We start from the raw sequence: 22526 nt of genomic DNA, 5'->3' as shown, positions 1-22526 counted from the left end.
ACCCTATCTATCTATGCAGAAACTTGGAACGACACTAAAGAATCTCCTTGGTTGGCATACTCTCATTGAGGAGGAAGTACCTTAGTGTGAGTGACAGAGCTCTACTCAGATAGCCACATCCATACTCGAAATTAAACAAATCACACAGATAGATTAAGATGATGGATATAGAGAAAAATATATATGGTTTTAGATGTTTAATAAGGTGAGTTGTGTTTCCCATATCTGTCTGAAGTCCACTTCCAGGATGAACCTATCCTAATAGATTGGGATACTGGTTTGGACTAATATCAACCCAACTGGCATATACAAGGGAACCAGTGGTCTATTTTGTTGAACAATTTATTCTGGTTGGTTGAAGATCTGGTCTAATAATTATCATTTTTTTTAAGAATTAACAACATAATTATGTCTTTCGGATCCAATCGCATGCTTCTTGTCAGCAGATTACGTGGCAATTCCCATGGATCCTGCATTCCACGCTTGTTCAGGCGAAGGAGACAAGGAGAACACACACATGTTTCTATCCACGCTTGTTTATTTATTTTATTTGAATAACAATAAGATTCTATTACACGGAGTTTATTTTATTATTATTATTACTATTATTATGAAAGATGGCCACCATGGCTTTTATTAATAAATACAAAGTAATTTACACAGAGACAGTTGGGAGCCTAACAACAATCTGAGCTCCAACTGATTTTTGAATAACAAGCCCAATTCTATGAAAAAGAGAACCACCCACTTTATAGTTTGCATCATGACTTGCAAGGCAATTCTTCAGCCTCTTCAGAAATACAACAGTGTCCTCACCCAATCCGCCTAAGGTGGTGAAAGCCAACACTCCAAAACCCGTAGCTGTGAGAGATACATTTGTCTAAATAATTATTGCGTTTTCGCGTAGTAGCAGCTGCAATCGCATGGCCTGGTACAAAAGTACGGGTGACAGCACTAGTGAAAGGGGAAACACCAGTAAAATCAAAACATACATCTTCTCCGTTCTCCTAATTATACACAAGAAGATCAACTGGTATCAAACCCGTGCCATTGTCAGACCAGAAACCCAAGGAAACCTCTTTTTGAGTTGCAACACCGGCTTTATAACATATATCAGCAAAAACATCTCGAACCATATCATGCCGAAATTTAAGGCCAACATCCTTTGCACAGTGTAACGTGTGATCACCATAGATATCCATGGTTATGTTGTACCCAACCTGTACTTAATTATAACACGGAATTGTCTCGGCGCAATATATTGGTTTAGCCCAGAAATCGGTACTGCTTTCAGAAAGTCTAAGACATGCTCCATTTTGTTGCTTTGCCACAAGTATGCTTCACGGTCTGATATAAAGAACTGCAGAGGAAACTCCCGTTTAACCACCTCAAAGTATCTAACTGCCAGTGAGTTAATGGGATGGGGGGCAGTTTCTTTAAGGTTGATAAAGGAGGGAGATATCTTTCAGGCCTGTGTAAAGACTTGTAAAGCATGTTGAAAGCTAGGGCTCAATTCAGTAGCAGGAGGGAGGTTCAAAATAGATCATTGTAGCTCTTGTGTCTGTATACAAGAAGCCAGAAAACTGTACTTACTTGTATCAACCATCGTATATACGCCCAGGCCTCCATCTCTGATTGGAAGTGTCGCAAATCGTTGCTGAACCGGTCCAAAACCAGTGCCTTCGCCAGTGATTAATTGTCGCAGGTACTGGAGTAAGTGCTGGTCAAAATGTGTAGTGGCAGATTGAAGATGTATGGGATTGGTAGTACACATGGTAAAGTATAGTCTCGATGCCCCTGTACAATTACGAAGAAGTAGGAGTTCGCTATGCGGATCCTTTAACTTCTTCACTGGGTTCATCAGGTGTATTGTTTTGTCAACACGACCCATTAAGATATCACTGTATAATTATTGGTTTAAACTCACTGGACCACCTAACATTTTAATACCCACTGCAGGCCTGCATATATCTCTAGGGAATACTCCGTATTCTAAACACCTGGGATGGCCGGAAGACCTCAGTTTTTTTTATATTGAGATATAAGCCGTGACTTGAACCTTCAGTTTGTATAATGCGTAAAGCCTTTGCAACTTCAAGTGTGTCACCGATGATGATACCATCATCTAGGTAGCATGCATGAAGATCAATCTTGTAGTGAGTAGCTATCTTGCACACTAATGGGTATAGTGTTAAGGAAAATAATAGGGGACCTAAGGGATCTCCATGTTGCACGCCTTTAGCTGATGTTAGGATAGACTCATTATAGTACAATCTCGCTGGCCTGGACTAACAGAACTCTACCCATTTGGCTATGCTTGGACATCTGTTTCTTACCTCAGTTATTAGTGTAGTTCGATCCACTAGATTGAAGGCGTTTGTGAAGTCCACCAGCAACATAGTCAAGTTATTATGATCACCCTTCAACTCCAGTAGTCTGTTAACTGATTGTAATATGCCCTCAACACCACACGGAACCCCAACTCCGAAGTGATGCTTTCCGAAGTATGTATTCATCTCTTTGCAGACTGATGTAGCGGCTATATTTGAACGTAGCCTTCTCGATATAGTGCCAACTACGATTGGTCGTAGGCCTCCCCCAGATTTGAGTAAAGGAGTCAGCGGTGCGCTAGAAACATATTCACCTAGTATTGCAGGACATCTACCAGCTAACCATAAATTCATCACACCTGTAATAGACTCCAAAAGATCTTTAGAAACGGCTGCAGCAGCAACGCTCATTGCATCGAGTAAATGTTGTGCCTGAGTCCATCACGTCCGCATGGTCTGCCCTTAGGAAATATTTTTATGGCCTTGTTTGAGGGTGAAAACGGTTTCTACTGATTTCGGTAATTTCGGGTGTGTGGGTGAGTAAGGAGTCTAAACCCTAGACAATGTACTGCAAGGGAGTACTTTAGATTCAAGAGATCAATCTGTACAAATCCGGCCTAAACCAAGAAATGACCGTTCCAGACTTGCTTCAGTCACAAAGAGGAGGAGAAGAGTTGGTTTTGGGGAGGGAAGCGAAGAGAGTGTTGAGACCAGAATAGTTGATCCTGAAAGAGTAGTTGTTTTGTGACTTGCATCCGAAAGTGGGAAGCTAACAAATGGGAAATATAGCAAACGTTTTCTGAGTGTTGTATGCTCCTGACCAGAACTTGTTGTTCGGTGAAAATAGGTAAGACCTATTTATACAAGTCGAAGTGAAACGTACTCTGGTCTCGTAAGAAATGGAAAACGGATGAGTAAATGGGAGGAGGTGGTAACCGGTGACGCCTGGAATTGATGTTCCATAAAATAAAGCGTTTTACCATTACTTCCTATATTTACTAACCGCCTCATCCTTATGACACTGTCTTGTAACGGGCGTAGTGTACGTCACACGCTGTAAACCGCCAAACCAATACCCAATGAGCATCCCTCAGTTTTTGGAATGTGTTGATGTCTCGAGTGTTTTCGTGGAAAACATGTAGCATGTTGCTGTTGTTTGGCAAGTTGAGCTTGGGAGACTTGCCGGCTCGGTGGTGACCTTTGACGGTCGAGATTTTGCATCTTGAGAGGAAGGGTAGCCGTTGATTGTTGCAATCCTTCGTTTGGTATCCAGTGGCATGAAAGCATGGCCGGCATGGCTTTAATATCGCCTAGTTTAGGCGTGGCCAAAATCTAGGGTTTTGGCATTGTTTGGGCGCGACCAAAACTAAGGCTTGACGTCGAGCCAAAAGGTTGCCCGGCATTAGCTGGTAACCTTGGACGGCTAATATCTGCGTCTTAGATGGAAATATGGCCGTCGATTGTTGCAAGCCTTCATTTTGGAAGCCGTGAAGGGAAGGCCGACATGGTATGGTTTAGGCGTAGCAAGGTGGATGGCACGGCATGCCATTGGCACATGTGGCATGGTCAGCATGCCTTGGCGCGGTTTAGGCGTGGCCAAAACTAAGGTTTTGGCGTTGGGCCAAAGGTTACTATGCCTTGGTCGGTGACCTTGGACGGCTAATATTTGCATCTAAATTGGAAGGGTGACCGTTGATTGCTGCACGCCTTCGTTTTGGCAGCCGTGAGGGGAAGGCCGTCATGGTATGGTTTAGGCGCGGCAAGGTGGCTGGCACGACATACCTTGACGCGGTTTTGGCGTTGGGACAAAGGTTACCATGCGTTGGTTGGTGACCTTGGACGGTTAAGATTTGCATCTAAGATGGAAGGGTGGCCATTGATTGTCGCACGCCTTCGTTTTGGCAGCCGTGAGGGGAAGGCCCACATGGTATGGTTTAGGCGCGGCAAGGTGGCTGGCACGGCATGCCATTGGCACATGTGGTATGGTCGGCATGCCTTGGCGCTGTAAACCGCCAAACCAATACCCAATGAGCATCCCCCAGTTTGTGACATGTGTTGATGTCTCGAGTGTTTTCGTGGAAAACATGTAGCATGTTGCTGTTGTTTGGCAAGTTGAGCTTGGGAAACTTGCCGGCTCGGTGGTGACCTTCGACGGTCGAGATTTTGCATCTTGAGAGGAAGGGTAGCCGTTGATTATTGCAATCCTTCATTTGGTATCCAGTGGCATGAAAGCATGGCCTGCATGGCTTTAATATGGCCTAGTTTAGGCGTGGCCAAAAGTTAGGGTTTTGGCATTGTTTTGGCGCAACCAAAACTAGGGCTTGGAGTCGAGCCAAAAGGTTGCCCTGCGTTAGCTGGTAACCTTGGACGACTAAGATATGCGTCTTAGATGGAAATGTGGACGTCGATTGTTTCAAGCCTTCGTTTTGGAAGCCGTGATGGGAAGGCCGGCATGGTATGGTTTAGGCGCGGCAAGGTGGATGGCACGGCATGCCATTGGCACATGTGGCATGGTCGGCATGCCTTGGCGCGGTTTAGGTGTGGCCAAAAATAGGGTTTTGGCGTTGGGACAAAGGTTACCATGCGTTGGTTGGTGACCTTGGACGGCTAAGATTTGCATCTAAGATGGAAGGGTGGTCGTTGATTGTCGTACGCCTTCGTTTTGACAGCCATGAGGGGAAGGCAGGCATGTTATGGTTTAGGCGCGGCAAGGTGGCTGGAAAGGCATTCCATTGGCACATGTGGCATGGTCGGCATGCCTTGGCGCGGTTAAGGCGTGGCCAAAACTAGGGTTTTGGCGTTGGGCCAAAGGTTACCATGCGTTGGTTTGTGACCTTGGACGGTTAATATTTGCATCTAAGATGGAAGGGTAGCCGTTGATTGTCGCACGCCTTCGTTTTGGCAGTCAGCAGCATGTAGCGGGGCCGACATGACTTTGGCATGGAATCCTGGCTGGCATGGTTTGCCAGTGGCATGGTGGCGTGACTGGCATGGTTGGAATGCCTTGGTGCGGAGGTGTGGCTGGCACGGGATGCCATTGACATATGTGGTGCGGCTGACATGGTTGGCATGCCTTGGCGCGGAGACGTGGCTGGCATGATTTGCCATTGGCACGGTGGCGCGACTGGCATGGTTGGCATGCTTTGGCGCAGAGACGTGGATGGCATGGTTTTCCGTTGGAAAGGTGGTGCGGCTGGCATGGTGTGCATGCCTTGGCGCGGAGATGTGGCTGGCACGGCATGCCATTGGCACATGCGGCTGGCATGGTTGGCATGTTGTGCCGCGGAGACGTGTCTGGCATGGTTTGTCATTGGCACTATTGTGCGGCTGGCATGGTTGGCATGCCTTGGCGCGGAGACGTGGCTGGCATGGTTTTCCATTTGCACGGTGGTGTAAGAATTTAGGGTTTGGTGTACGAAGGTGATGTCGGACAATACTAAGGTTTCTACCGTGGAACATGACACATATATATGTAAAAAAAAAGGTACCCTAGTAATTATTACGTAGGCGTGTTGAATGATTCAATAAATGCGCTAGTGGTCCTAGTGATGTCATGTCAGATGTAAGGTTTTACGATTTTAACCCTAAGCTAAAAACCACCATCAACAAGCCTTCAGTACTGTAGTGGCGTCAATAGATAGTGGAGTTGTGGTAACTTCTTCTACTGGAATATTTGGAGGAGGTGCAGGTGGGTGCTTTTCCTGCAATTCAAATAAAGTTTCTTGAGTGGCCGGTGCAATCCCATTTGAATAAATCACACGTATGGAAGCAGTGTAATGCCCATAGTTTAATTTCTTCCTACAAGCTTCTACATTAGAGTTTTTCTTCTTCTTGCGCTGATGCCTGCGAGTTAGATCTGGCTTGTTCGAGTCCAGCAGCTTCTGAACCAAGTTATAACATCCATTAGATTCCCTCCAAAGTTCTAGGGATTTTTTGATGGCTGCAATTTAAAGACGCTTTCTATTACCAGACCTGCCTTCCATAGATGTTTTTGGGATATACATATTCAAGGCGCGGGTGGGTAATAAAAGTAATTGTATCCATGCAGAAACGTCCATAGGATTGTTAGTGATATTATTTAGAGTAATTTTTAAGGTTCCTAAGAAGTTTAACCTACAAGGTGGAGGAATGCTGACTATAGTAGTTATCCTTTTTTGAGCAATTCCACCGTTAGGCTTGCAGGGATGTTATCATTCTCAGTGATACTGGGTGTTGCATTAGCAGGAGGTACTGCAGCATGCGTGTCTACAGTAGGTTTATCAATGCCGTGTATCAGAAACTCGACATGATTTCCATTGAGAGGTCTCGAGGTAACATCACCAATATGGTCACGACATGTCCTCTTCCAGGAATTTAAACACATGCAAATTGGGCACAACCAACTCTGCAATTGGTTAAGTAGTTTTTCCAAAGCAGTGTAAACATGTACCTGAGTGCGCATATGTCTGTCTACAATGTGACGAAAAATGGAAGTTCTGGCGCAACCTCGACCATCAACTCCATCCTGACATTCTTCGAAGTTTTTAAAAGGACAGTGACATCAATCATCATCCACCAAAGTTGTGTTAGTCGATTGTACTTGAGAAAATACAACCACTTCCTCAAAAGTAGATGCAGTAGCATCTCCCTTAGGATTAACATGTGAACTTGTGGATGAAGGTTGTGATGATCTTCTTGTCCTCGGCATAATGAAAAAAGCAGTTACTGCAATAACCGTAACCCTAAACTCCTCAGAATCGCATGAGACAAATATCAAAAGATAGGGAATTTGAGGAGGAATCTGTTGTGAAGAGATCTCGTGGGAATGATGTAGAAAGGGCTTCTAATAATAATGTAGAACCAATCCAGGTTTTCAATCGCCTGAATATTCGACAGAGCCTCTCTCTCCGAGCGTTTATTTATTTATTATTATTATTTACTTATTTATTAGTAACTCAATCACTCTATTTCATACCAGTGGTGGTAACAATTCGATGCATGTGCCACACCAAATCACTTAGAGAAACATATAAGTTTTATCTCCCTGCAAATAGATTTACGTTCCTCAGTGTGCATATGTCTGTCTACAATGTGACGAAAAATGGAAGTTCTGGCTTAACCTCGACCATCAACTCCATCATGACATTCTTCGAAGTTTTTAAAAGGACAGTGACATGAATCATCATCCACTGAAGTTGTGTTAGTTGATTGTAATTGATAAAATACAACCACTTCCTCAAAAGTAGATGCAGTAGCATCACCCTTAGGATTAACATGTAAACTTTTGGATGAAGGTTGTGATGATCTTCTTGTCTTGGGAAAAATGAAGAAAGCAGTTACTGCAATAACCGTAAACCTAAACTCCTCAGAATCGCATGAGACAAATATCAAAAGATAGGGAATTTGAGGAGGAATCTGTTGTGAAGAGATTTGGTGGGAATGATGTAGAAAGGGCTGCTAATAATAATGTAGAAGAAATCCAGGTTTTCAATCACCTGAATATTCGCCAGAGCCTCTCTCTCCGAGCGTTTATTTATTTATTATTATTATTTACTTATTTATTAGTAACTCAATCACTTTATTTCATACCAATGGTGGTAACAATTCGATGCATGTGCCACACCAAATCACTTAGAGAAACATATAAGTTTTCTCTCCCTGCAAATAGATTTGCGTTCCTCAGTGCGCATATGTCTGTCTACAATGTGACGAAAAATGGAAGTTCTGGCTTAACCTCGACCATCAACTCCATCCTGACATTCTTCGAAGTTTTTAAAAGGACAGTGACATGAATCATCATCCACTGAAGTTGTGTTAGTTGATTGTAATTGATAAAATACAACCACTTCCTCAAAAGTAGATGCAGTAGCATCACCCTTAGGATTAACATGTAAACTTGTGGATGAAGGTTGTGATGATCTTCTTGTCTTGGGCAAAATGCAGAAAGCAGTTACTGCAATAACCGTAACCCTAAACTCCTCAGAATCGCATGAGACAAATATCAAAATATAGGGAATTTGAGGAGGAATCTGTTGTGAAGAGATCTGGTGGGAATGATGTAGAAAGGGCTGCTAATAATAACGTAGAAGCAATCCAGGTTTCCAATCGCCTGAATATTCGCCAGAGCCTCTCTCTCCGAGCGGTTATTTATTTATTTATTAGTAACTCAATCACTCTATTTCATCCCAGTGGTGGTAACAATTCGATGCATGTGCCACACCAAATCACTTAGAGAAACATATAAGTTTTCAAAAAAAAGAAAAAAAAGAAAAGAAAGTAATAAGGACTTAATGAGATATGGCGAAACTACCACGTCATTTCTAACACATGAACTCTATGCTTTTATGAATATACTTTCTTGTTGTGTTCCTCAACTCCTACGACCAAGATGATTCCATCTACTTAGATATGTTAGTGTTGTCCTTAATTGGCACAAATTTCTAGGCTGTGGAGTTTATTTATGACGACTAAAAACTAACAAAAAGTTTCTTTCCCACCCCCAAACTTAAGTGTAACATTGTCATGAATGTCTCTAATTGAAAGAACATTATAAGTAACAAGAGGATTCAGTAAAGAGAGAAGTCAGAAAGATAATACATGGGTGAAGCGTAATAATTCTTCCACAGAGAATAAGGAGAGAAAAAAAAACAAAAACAATATACAACATACAACTACCTCGTTGGTCAATCAAGGTAAATAGGGTCCTCCGGAGGGACCTCCTCGATATCACATGTAAGAAAAGGCTTTAAAAAGGGATTCAACCTCTGACCGCTAGACTTTGAAGAAATACTACCATCTAGTGTCTCAATTTCAATAGCTCAATGAGGAAAAATAGTGCGGACCACAAAAGAAACGGTCCACCGAAAGCGGAACTTCCCGGGGAATAGATGCAAACGAGTATCATACAGAAGAACTTTTTGACCTGGAGGAAATTACTTTCTTAAAATATATTTATCATGCACAAGTTTCATTTACTTCTTATACCCCTTAGCACTATCATATGCATCTCTACGAATCTCATTCAACTCATCGAGTTGGAGCTTTATGTGAGCTTCTGCCTTGTCATGTGGAAAGTTTAGCTGCTTAACAGCTCAATATGCTTTACGCTCTAACTCAGCAGGTAAGTGACATGCCTTTCAAGATACTATACGGTAAGTGACATTTTAATGGGGGTATTAAACGCAGTACGGTAAGCCCATAAGGCATCAGTAAGCCTCGATGACCAGTCTTTCCTATTAGGATTGATTGTTTTCTCTAGAATAAGCTTAATTTCCCTATTGGATACCCCTACTTGACCACTAGTTTGTGGGTGGTATGGGGTATATAATTCACCCCAGTGTTGAGGCATTCGAACAGTAACAAGATAATTCACTATATTCGCATACCAAGGTGATTGGGAAACAAAGAACAATTTTTCATCAAGAAAGCTATCCCTTATAGGAAGGGAATCACCAGGGGAATTAACAACTAGCCTAAAAAAGTGGTCTGCTACTACAATTTCTGCACCCTTTTTGTCTCTAATGTCTGGAGAAAATTCTTGTAACAAAAGGATATATCTAATCAATCTAGGTTCTGTATCCTTCTTAGAAAAAAGATACTTTAAAGCAGCATGATCAGTACAGATTACGACTTTAGAATGTAATAGGTAGGATCCAAACTTATCCAAGGTAAACACGATGGATAACAGTTCCTACTCGATAGTTGTATAATTAAGTTAGGCATCATTTAGAGTTTTGCTAGCGTATTTCACACGAAGTAATTTGTTTTCTCACTGACCTAACACAACACCTATAACATAATCTGAAGCATCACACATAATTTCAAAGGGTAGGTTCCAGTTAGGTGCCTGGACTATCGGGGCGGTTGTGAGTAAAGTCTTAAGCTTCTCAAAAGTCTCTAAACAAGCATCATCAAAGACAAACTTAACATCATTTGCAAGAAAATTGCAAAGAGGTCAAGAAATCAAGATAAAATCCTTAATGAATCGACGATAAAAACCTGCATTCCCTAGGAATGACCTAATATCTTTTTCGGTTTTTGGGACCTGTAAAGTCTTAATAAGGTCAACTTTGGCTCTGTCTACCTCTATAACCTTTGAAGATAAGATATGCCCTAAGACAATTCCTGATTTATCCATGAAAAGACATTTTTCCCAATTAAGCACTAATTTTTTTTCCTTACATTTAGTCAACACTAGTGTCAAATGAAGCAAGCACTCATCAAAAGATGAACCAGACACCATCCATAAAGACCTCTAAAAACCGTTCTACCATGTTAGAAAATATGCTCATCATACAACGCTGAAAAGTCGCAGGGGAATTATATAACCCGGAAGGCATGCGTCTATACACAAAGGTACCAAAGGGACATGTAAAAGTTGTTTTCTTGGTCTTCCGGGGCAATATCAATCTGATTATATCCAGAATAGCCATCTAAGAAGCAGTAGTGTCTATGTCTTGATAATAGTTCTAGCATCTGTTCGATGAAGGGAAGGGGGAAGTGATCCTTCCTAGCGACCTTCTTCAATTTTTTATAGTCGATATAGACACATTGTCCCCTGGTCACTCGGGTTGGGATTAACTCATTATTCTCGTTCTGGAATACAGTAATACCAGATTTCTTGGGAATAACCTGAACGGGGCTGACCCACTTACTATACGAAATTGGGTAGATAATGCATGCATCTAACAATTTAAGAACCTCGGTTCGAACTACTTCTTTCATATTAGGGTTAAGTCGACGTTGCATCTCCCTAGAAGGTTTAGTGTCTTACTTTAAATAAATATAATGCATAAAAACAGTAGGACTTATAACCTTAATGTCTTATATGGTCCACCCTAAAGCTTCCTTGTTATTTTGAAGTACGGTTACAAACCTACTTTCCTGATCACTATCCAAAGCGGATGTTGCAATCACACCTTAAGTATCAGATGGGCCTAAAAACACATATTTCAGGGTATCTGGTAGTTGTTTAAGGTCCAACTTATAAGGCTCTTCTAAAGAATGGATTAGGGTAGACTTAGAAATAAGGAGATCATTCGAACTTAGGTTTCCATCTATTACTAGAGTCTATCAAAGGAGCGGAATCTAAGAAAGCATTCACCTCATTAATCACACTACCATCATCAAAATAAATCCCAAAGTGTTCCATGCATTTCCCCAATGGATCTTCTAACAATGTATTTGGCAGTGACTCCTCGACTAATGTTCCTATCATGTTTACCTCTTCTATGCTCGAGTCCTCTAGTTCATAGGGTATCTTCCTAATATTGAAAATGTTCATCTCAATAGTCATGTGACCAAAAGACAAATTCATAATACCATTTCGGGCGCATTGGATGTATTTAAGAATGGGCGACCTAAAATTACAAGTATCTGGTTTTTTGGGTGTGGGACAGGTTGAGTATCTAGGATAACAAAACCCACTGGATATATAAACTTGTAGACCTAAATTAAAACATCCTCTATAACACCACGAGGAATTTTCACAGAATTATCAGCTAACTGAAGTGTTATCTTGGTAGGTTTCATTTCACCAAGACCTAGCTCGAGGTACACATGGTACGAAAGTAAGTTCATATTTCCTCTTAAGTCAAGTAAAGATTTTTCTACCCGGTAGGTACCTATTGTGCAAGGAATGGTAAGGGAACCCCGGTCTTTTTATGTAGGAGTTGTGGTGTCCTGGATGTTCGAACTTACATGAGTATCTAAAAAGATTTTCTTAGGGACACTTAGATTTCTCTTTCTCGTACACATATCCTTAAGGAACTTAGCGTAAGTAGGAAGTTGACTAATTGCATATAATAAAGGAAGGTTTATGGTAACTTGCTTAAAAACCTTTAATATGTCATTGAAATGGGATTCCTTTTTTGTTGGTACTAGTAGTTGTGGGAATGGGGATTCAGGGACAACTTTGGTTTTTCCAGGAACCGAATTGGCATCATCAACAAACTTTATCAGTCTCTTCAGCTATGGATGTTCCTGAGGAGTGAACTACAGTATGTTCACTATCATGCATGGTTACCTTATTGTCTACAACTCTACCACTCCTAAGGGTGCCAATAGCATTCAATTGATTTGATGGTTTTCCACCTACTTCATGGACTCCTCCAGGGTTGGGTTGTGTTTTACTAAGAAACTTACCTTTTTCTCTCAAAGAATCATTTATCCGACTAACCTGGTTTTTTTAACTCGGAGATAGCCTAAGAATTAGCCTGGCCTATATTTTTACTTTCTTCTATGCCTTGTATAAGCGATTGGTGAATCTTTTCAGTGTTTCGAATAAATGAAGCGCGAGTTTCTTCTAATCTCATGACTTTCTTATCTTGAGGGTTATAAAATTGTGTTGGTCCTAAAGGATTCTTAGTATAGCCAAAACCTGGGGTGTATTAGAATTACTAAATTGACCTTGATTCTGGTCCTTAGACCATGAAAGGTTCGGATGGTTTCTCCAACCAGGATTGTAGGTTTCTGAATATGGATGAAACTCTTGAAAGTTATCAAATTTAGTGTTATTATAAAGAGAATTGGCTTGCTCTTCAATAGTATGACCTTCTCAAAAAGGCTCCATTCTACCACTAGAGTGACCCAATTCTAGAGCTTCTAACCTTTTTTCTAGCGCAACAATTTTGGCATCTGATTCAAAGTTTCCTTATATTTTATTAACGTTTCCTCTGCCTAATTTTTTTTCCTGGGGTTCCTTACTATTTTTCCGTTGCTGGATTTTCTCGGTGATTTCATTCAAAAATTCGATCACCGCATCAACAGTTTGATTTTCAAACCAACAGGTGTCAAAGACTCAACCATGGTTGTTGTCGAATAATCTAAACCCTCATAAAGGATCTAAACTAGCCTAACCTTTTATAAACCATGATGAGGACGTTGGGATAATAAATCATTGAACCTTTCCAAATACCTATATAACTATTCTCCCTCTTGTTGGGTAAATGTGCATATTTGCGTCCTAATAGACGATATTTTGTGCCTAGGGAAAAACTTATTGGAAAAGGCAGATGTGAGTTGTTCATAGGTTTCAATTTACTCGGAAGTCAAACTATATAGCCAAGATTTAAATTTATCTCTCAGGGAAAAAGGGAATAACCTAAGTTTCAACACAGCATCATCTAGGCCTCTAATTCTTAGGGTACTACAAATTTCCTCAAAATCCTAACATGAAAATAGGGGCTTTCATTTTCCTTCCCTAAAAAGTTTGGGAGCATCTGTATGGTCCCAGGTTTTAGTTCTTAATTTTCCTCCATTTCAGCTAACTCGATACACGAAGGACGAGTGGTCCTAGTAGGATTTAACAAAGTTTTCAAAGTTGCCATTTCTGGCACTATTATATTACTAGGTTCCTCACCAAGAGTAGAACGTTCAAAACTAGACTTTCCAAAATCAGAGGCCTTTAGAATAAGGTATTCAAGATTCTTGTTTCCTAAAATAGAACCACTAGGTTTTTCTCTAACAAACCTACCTAGCGCATCTCTTTTACATTCAGGCATACACAAGAATTCAAGAAAAATCTGTGCACATACAAATGCTGGGCTCACTAATTTAGGTAAGCTTGGGTTACCTACAGGAAAATATACCTACAGTCAAAGACTGGTCAAAGGTACGAGGCTAAGGTTTGTGGACTTTCAGCTGGTAACTCCCGCAAGTCCCAATGCATGGGTTCAGCTTACTAATCCACGAGTTTTCCTAAACCGGTGACCTGAAGAGGGATGCAATTGGTGTGTGCAAGTTTTTTTTTTCAATATATCAAAAAAATAATAACAAGTAACCAAATAAAAGAAAATTACAAGTTCAAAAAGGAAATAAAGAAACTAATAAATAAAATTTCTTAAAAACAAAATCTTTGGCTTTATCCTTTTATGGAAAGCAAGTTCATTTTTCCAACTTTAGCTTCAAGTCAATCCTGCACACCAAAAAGAAAAAATACCAAAGTAAAATCTAGAAAATAAAAAAAAATAAATAAAAGAAAACCCTAATTAAATTAAATAAAAACTAAAAAATAAATAATCTAAAACCTAAACCTAAAGACAAGTCCGCGTCGGTGGCGCCAAAATTTGTTGTAGTTTTTATAGTGATAAGAAAAGTGGTTTGTTTAAGACTTGTGAAAGTTGATTGTAGATTTATCTTCTAGTGCTAAAACAAAGAAAACTCATTAAAATTTGATTTCAAGATTGTAGAGAAACTGAGACAAAGGATTCCACCACTAACCAATTTTAGTGATTCAATCTCATCAATAACTAAGCAACTCAAAGCATTCAATTTGATTCTAATATATTGCCTAGACAAGTAGGTTTTCAAAAGAATAGTTGTCAATCGCAAGTATGGGACATCAAAAACCCTAGGCTAAACATGTACCATCAAGAGAGAACACAACTATTTAATCAAAATCATATAGTCAATTTTTTGTTCAAGGAAATAATCATATAAAAAAATTGCAATAAATTAGTAAAATAGAAGCTACCACATAATAATTGGAAAAATAGCTTCCTTTGTCGCCTCAACAATGGGGTTTAGCTCCTCATATTAATCACTTTCTTAAAATACATTTTTATCGCTCAAAAGTTGATTAAAGACGTGAAAAGTGATAACACAAGAATTTTCAACAGATATAGGTGTTGCGAATACATTGTTACAGAGGGAAACGATAAAATCTTTTTGTCGCAGATGAACAGTTCTAACGGAACAGTTAAATAGACGACATTTTTCCTGGGTCTTTTGTTCTTCGTTTTCTTGATGATGCAGCAGCAGAAATAAGTCTCCAATTCGTGATTTCAGGGCTCTGTTCTCTTCCAAACCTTTCCTAAAGTTTCTCTTTCCCTAGAACTCGACTATGCCTTTTATATACCAAAGAAACCCTAAATCCTGATTAAATCTCTTTATTTTCTCCTTTCCAAGTCACGAGATTTTCTCTTCAAGTTTTCTTTTCTTACGTGTATGTGAACTGTAAAGATCATTCCAGAACCTTCATATGATAGAAACAAATATCTCAGAATACATTATTTCCTTATCTCTCGCCAAAACTTCCAAAATCATACTTCACCCAAAACTCGTAACTTTTATCACCTTTTTCTTCAATTTGATTATACCGCCCAATTTGATCAATCCAATTACTCTTGCCATCCTTGTTATGCTTTAGTGAGTCCAGTCCAATCAATTATAATGATTGAATATCCACATAAACATCTCAAGAATCCAAAACAAACCCGAGAAAAACTATCCTCCCCTATTTCGTTTCAATTCAATAATCCAACCCAAACTAACCAATTTTAATGACCATACCTTTCCTGTTTCATCATTCAAATGATCCCAGAAAGAATCAGCAGTTGAATCTCATTAAAACATCTTCAAAATTCGAAACCTAATCTTGAACTTTCTGTAACTGGTTTTCCCGCCAATTTTCAGATTCGAAATGTTGAAGATGGTTGCCCCTTATCCTGCTGTTGGGGTGTCGATAGTAATTTTGGTGCCCCTTAGTAATTTGGGTACCCCTTATCCACTGATGGGTCCCTTTAGCACATGCCCTGGTGGTGTAATTTTGGGCATAAATAGTAATTTTCGTGGGTGCCTTTAACAACTCCTCCAGGTGCTTTAACACATTTCAATGGTGCCTTTAGTAATTTATTTTTCTGGAGTTCGAGCTCTCCTCAAAAGCTTATTTCTCTAAAAACACCTATAAAGACATAAAAACCCATAACAAGTACAAAAATGAGCACTAATATATATAATTGAGGTCAAAATAGACTCATAAATGCGTCTATCATTGTTATCGGCAAGTCAAAGACAACTAAGGCGTCCACTCATCATTAAGTGCAATGGGTATCTACCTAAGAGCATGGTTTTCAGGCACGTAAAATGAGCTTAGGTGTCATAGTCTGATTGTGGAAAGGTTCGCGGTTGACGAAGCTACAATATGTACGAAGAAGCGTCCGATCTCGATGGACATGGAGGCGGCGAAGATGTCCCTGATGGGGATACTGAGCTTCATTTCCAAAAAAGGGACACGTAATTACTGAGATAGATCTAGAGAGAACTTATACTTATTGAATGCTAAGAGTCAGAGTACAAATTCAAAATATTAGTCATATTTAATACCTTTGAGAGCACTGAATACCTTGTAATCTCACCCAAAATTTAATACAATCACTACACATAACCCCCGTGGACGTAAACGAAAGTTGAACCACGTAATCTCTTATGTTTCATGATCCAAGTTAGCAATTCGCCGAATCATTCGCGAATTTTTACGAATCGCACGTTCCCGCACTATACGGCCGTCCTAATGCATATTGATCCGGCGGAATAAATCTCTGCTCAATATTAGCCCAAGTAGTTATTGGGCCATCTAATAACGCATTTTTAAGGCCTTACGAATCGCACGTTCCCGCACTATACGGCCGTCCTAATGCATATTGATCCGGCGGAATAAATCTCTGCTCAATATTAGCCCAAGTAGTTATTGGGCCATCTAATAACGCATTTTTAAGGCCCAACGTCCTTCCTTCCTCTTTTAAGATGATTTTCATCGCTTTTTCCAAAAACTGTTACTATAGAGTTTCGAACCCCATCATGTACCTCATCTATCAGCCTCCAGTCCATTGAACCACCAGTTTGTTGGTGATAATATTGCCTATGTTTTATATATATGGATATTTGTACACGAATTAGGTATTTCTTAGGTACTTTATCCTTGTATATGTATTTAATGCATGCCGAATTTTAAGTCCCGAATTCATATCTGCAAAACGAATTATGTACGTACGTATGCCGTCCCGAATGACTGACGAATCACGAACCGTTGAGCGGATCTTTGACCGAATTTACCTTCCATCGTAACGAATAATACATGTACGTATGCCATTTCGAACGTTTCCCGTAACACGAATAGCTAACTAGGTTCATGATAACTTAGTTGCACTTATTTTATTATTATATTTATTGTTATTACAATCTTTATCTTGAACACCTTATATTTACTCAGCAGCTCAGCTGAGGCATTTTACTACGTAATATGTAATGCTAAGTTGTTTATATTACGTAGGTTTACCGAAAAATTAGTAGTCATACCAGGACTTATGAAATGTAATTTGGAGATTGCATCGGAGATTGTCATGAATCCGATTATTTAAGCTCAATGATAGGTGCCGATTTGAGTTGCCGTTTCAACTCCTCTAAAGATTTCATCAATGATATCAACTACGCGTCCATTTCAGTTAAGAACTATTAACATTTCACGGACGATCATGAGAAGTTTAACAAATGTCGGGCCAGAGAACTAAACCTACACTGTGAAAGGATATTCACCTACTGGTTTGGTAGTACAGGTGTCACCGAAAAACATTGTGTACCCTAAGGAGCCCTCGAAAGCGTCTTTCAACCATGCTATTAATAAAATATAAATAAATACCTATTGATTATTCCATTGTTATTCCACCCCTAGCTATTCTGCAATTCATCATTTGATAATTAACTGAGCTATGTTGCCTTTTTGCGTGCAGTATGTCGAGTGAAATGGGGTAGCTATAGGGAGTTTGTTCGTCTGTCGTGGTGGTGCAAGGAAGATTAAGCACGCTTCACATTTTATTTTTTTTGAAGCATAACACGCTTCACATTGATCTTGTTGGGGATTTGGCTCGACCCAAATCCATGAGATTAGTTCCACATGAGATATGCGGAGTTTTAGATGGAAACTAATAAGATGTGGAATCTTCCTACATAGTACCGAGACCTTTTCGATTAAAATCTCATACCTATCAGACCAAAAATGATTAAAGTGGAGACAATATCGGTACTATGTAACGTCCGTAGGATCCATCAGATCTAGTTACCGAACAGTGCCGATTAGATTTGCAGCAGGCAGGGCTATACAGAAGCACACACCAGCTAGTTGTAATTCTTTCCAACTGTTTTACGGGCTAAATACTAACATTAATCGACATTCGACAGCTCGAAAGTGGGACCCATCTTTGAAATCCTGTCATAACCTAAGGATGTCAACACAAGAGACATCGTCTCACATTGGCAATGCCAAATGCGAAAGAATGACAAGTGAAAAATAATTAATTAAATAATAAACTAAACAAATAATATTCGTTAGGAATCATGAATCAGACATTCTTCTTCTTTGATTGTTCCGTTAGGCTCCACAACCAGAGCAGCAGCAGCTGGTATATCCTAGGAACACAAAGAAAAGAAGAAGCTTTTTTTGCTACAATCCTTTCTTACTGACAACGAACAACAAAGAAACAGAGGATCAACATTTTGTTTTTATTCAGCGTTGACATTATAATCAGAAAAAAAGAAAGAAAAAAAATCTGGGGGTTTTGAAATTTGGAGAAAAAAAAATCAAATTTTTGTTATGGGTTGGTAATAAAGAAGGTCGATGATGATATGATCAAATTTCAATAACGTGTTGTTGAAATTTGATCGTATGAGATTTGTAAACTCAGACGCGCGCAGAAATTTCATGATTTTATGATCCTATCGAGTTATTAAATTACTTGATTCAAAATTGATAATCAACAAGTATTAGGTTCATTATCTTTCTGAAGAGAGAGGAGAATAATTTATATGGCCTTGTCCAAACCTAAACCAAAGAAGAGACTCTATCAAGTATGGAAAGGAAGCAATGTAAGTCCTTTTCCTTCTTCTTCTTCTTCTCAATTTTTGTGAATATATTATTTGATTAATTAGAAACCCCTTTTTTTTAGTTTGATCATGAAATGAATTGGGTATAGTATTCTCTTGGTGATCATTGATGAATTCATTTTGTCTTATTATCATTGAAATCGAATTGCGAATTTTATGATGTTTAATGTGGGGTTGATGTTTTAGTATCTAGTTATTTTTTCCTGTGATGTATATTATGATTTGACACCTTTTCATGGCTCCAATTTGCCAAAGATTTCTTTTTCTTGTGTTGAACTTATGATGAAATTTAATTGTTTTTGTATTCATTAGGAAATCCAAAGATCAACTACTTCTGGGATTACGTGCATCTTTCGTGTTCCTAAATTACCAAGTAGATTGTAAACTAATATTTGTGTTTTACTTCATTTGTGTTTGACGGCAAAACATGAATCAGAGATTCTGCTGTGGTGGGCGAATGATCTTTGGCCCTGATGTGGGATCACTGTTTTTATCAACACTCTTAATAGGTGTGCCGGCATTAGTATTTTGTTCTCAGGTTCTTAAGAAAATCGAACGCCATGATCCATGTCTTGGGTATCCTGTACTAGCTGTGGCATTGGCTATCACTATACTGGTTAGTAGTATTCCTTTCCCAAGACTTACTTTCTTATAGAAATCAAAATTGCTGTTTTCCGTTTCTACTCCAACAATTCTGTTTTGGAGGAAAAGAAAGTCTTATAGAATTGCTCTGACACACTTTTTTTTTTGTTGTAGGACTTGGTATTTCTCTTCATGACTTCGGGTAGAGATCCAGGTATCGTGCCTAGGAACCTAAAACCACCAGATTCAGAGGACGGATTAGATGCAACTACACCCTCTATGGAGTGGGTAAATGGAAGAACTCCTCATTTGAAACTACCGAGAACAAAGGATGTCTTGGTTAATGGTCATTCAGTAAGAGTGAAGTTTTGCGACACGTGCTTACTGTATCGGCCACCCCGTGCATCTCATTGCTCGATTTGTAACAATTGTGTACAGAGGTTTGATCATCATTGCCCGTGGGTCGGTCAGTGCATTGGAATCGTAAGTTCTTTTAAATTCGCAAACATTTTCTGTTTAGGACGTAAATCAAATGCTAGAATGAGTTACCATATTGATACTTCTATTCTGCTTGCTTACGTTTTTTTATGCTCCTGAGAATAATGCTAGTATATGTATAGCTTAAAGGTATCTACCGGGTTTCTAAGTACAGTAATCCAAGCGTAATGGTAGAACTTCTCTTCAATGAGCATCAATAATATGCATGTTTTGTTTGTGTGTTTTCACCACTAAAAATCTACAATATAAAGTAGATTAATCCAGTTCCCAAAGTCATAGGTGCAAGTTATAGTTTCAACTTTTGGCCATTTTTGTTGTAGGGTTAAATCTTAACTGTGTGTCCTTTTGCTTTTCTTGGCGAAAAACTGATGGATTTCCCCTGTCTGCTGATTTTGGTGCAGCGTAACTATCGGTTCTTCTTCTTGTTCATATTGTTCTCGACATTTTTGTGTATTTACGTTTTTGTATTTTCTTGGATCAACATCCTCGAACAAAAGAATGAAAATACCCTACGGAAAACATTGTCTAGAGAGGTTCTATCAGTGATACTTATTGTTTACTGCTTCATAGCTGTTTGGTTTGTTGGCGGGCTTACAGTTTTCCATTCCTATCTGATCTGCACAAACCAGGTGATCATAAGAAGCTATGTATGGTATGATCAATCTTGGATGCGGATATGTACTCATTCTTGTTTTTTCTTATTATTACAGACAACTTACGAGAATTTCAGGTACAGATATGATAAGAATGAGAATCCACATAATAGGGGTATGCTAGCCAACATCAAGAAAATCTTTTTTTCCAAGATGCCACCTTCACTAAACAATTTCCGGGCATTGGTTGTGGAAGAAGATCATTCAGAAGACGGGCCCATAACTCCGACTGCTGGAGGAAATGTAACAAGTTCAAAGGAAAGAATAATTGACATAGAAATGACAAGTAAACTAGGGGAGGATACCAGAAATCTTACACTTCCTGAGATTTTGCAGAACTTGGATTACACCGATATCGACGATGACATGAAACGAAAGGATTCAGATGTTGGTGACATAACTGATCTAATTCTCTTTTCTAACCGCCAAAATTCAAAAGACCTGGAACGAAGCTCTACCCATGACATCATTTCTATAAAAGATGAAGGGTCTGATGAAGGCGATAACTCTCATCGAGCTATGCTTGCAACTCTTCCATCATAGTTGTGAGTCTCTTTAATTCTCTTCCGGTTTCTATATGCTACAAGTCCTCCAATACAATTTACATTTAGATGTCCTGAGGCACTTGAGAGAGATTGAAATAGGGGTTCTGATGTTTGTGTTTTTAACAGGTTGGTAGATACATGGATCCTTAATGAACGGGCGTACCATGATAGAAACATGTTGGACACTGCACTCACAATTTCGTAGAAGGGAAGCTTTAAATTAGCACTGTTAATTTAGATGCCGATTGTAAGCTAAGCGATGTTGTCTATAGTAGAAAACAAATAGAGGAAGCAGTTCGAAATGAACCAATTAAGAAAAAATATTCGAAAGGATTTCCAGTGGAACGAGGTTTAGGTTGTCGTATTTGAAGAATAAGCAGTACTTATATGGTTTATATTGCTGCTATTTTTTGGGGTTCATGATCAGTGCTGCATTTTTTTTGTAAGTATTTAGAGATAACTATCATTTTCTAAGTTCTTAACTTGGTTTGTATGTTTAGTTTTACACGGTGCTTGTGAATGTGATTATTATGAGATCGGAAATTGTTGTGCTGAAGAAGTAACAAAGTTGTGTTTAGTGATTCTTAAACATGATAAGAATGCTGTTTATCAATTTTCGCTTACCAATTTCTGTTATTTATTTTATTTTTAAGCAACATCATATGCATGGTGCTGAGATCATTAATTCGAAAACCAATCTCTGATGCTCTTCTAGTGAAGACTAACATGCTAGACCAAGCACTATTAGTGGGCGGGGGGACCCAATGGGGAAAAAACAGGTGCCAGATTATATTTTGAAGTCTTGAACATCCTCGCGTTTTTAAGGGCCATCAATTTATACCCAGCCAAAGACTTTAGTTAAGGGGTACCCTATATGATATTGAAGTTACATAAATGCCCTTCTGGTAAAACTGTATAAAAACCAAATCAAAAAATTCTACTCATTTCAACTGTATAAGAACGCGAAGAACGCGTACCCGGCAATGTAGTCAGTGGTGGCGATTCCGATAGTCAAACACTTCGTCAACTTCAAATGGCCCCAATTAGGTAAGAATCTATCATTTTTGGGGTTTATTTCGCTTTAATTCGTCGAATCAAGAAAAAAAATTCTAGGGTTTTCGGTTATTTATCCAGATTCGGGCGATATTCATGCTTATTTACTTCCGAATGTAGTCGTGTTCTTCATTTCTCAAGAACATCGACAGTATTCGGGAGAAAGATTTGATAATTATCTGCCGAATATTGGTGGCCATATCTTCCTGGATACAAAATGCCGATAAACG

General features: G+C 39.2%; 1 protein-coding gene across 1 annotated transcript; it reads left to right on the top strand.

Moving 5' to 3' along the window:
• The first annotated feature begins 18407 nt into the window (after positions 1 to 18407).
• On the top strand, positions 18408 to 21822 carry LOC113287411 (probable protein S-acyltransferase 4). Its single transcript, XM_026536159.1, has 6 exons — positions 18408 to 18947; positions 19402 to 19581; positions 19722 to 20030; positions 20447 to 20674; positions 20756 to 21243; positions 21370 to 21822. The coding sequence occupies exons 1-5, from the start codon at positions 18888 to 18890 to the stop codon at positions 21239 to 21241; spliced, it is 1263 nt and encodes a 420-aa protein (XP_026391944.1). The 5' UTR covers positions 18408 to 18887; the 3' UTR covers positions 21242 to 21243; positions 21370 to 21822.
• The last annotated feature ends 704 nt before the right edge of the window (positions 21823 to 22526 follow it).

This window comes from Papaver somniferum, chromosome 6 (assembly GCF_003573695.1).
Source record: "Papaver somniferum cultivar HN1 chromosome 6, ASM357369v1, whole genome shotgun sequence".
Taxonomy (NCBI): Eukaryota; Viridiplantae; Streptophyta; class Magnoliopsida; order Ranunculales; family Papaveraceae; genus Papaver; species Papaver somniferum.
The sequence above is the reverse complement of the archived record's forward strand: the minus strand, read 5'-3'. Positions and strand labels throughout refer to the sequence as shown.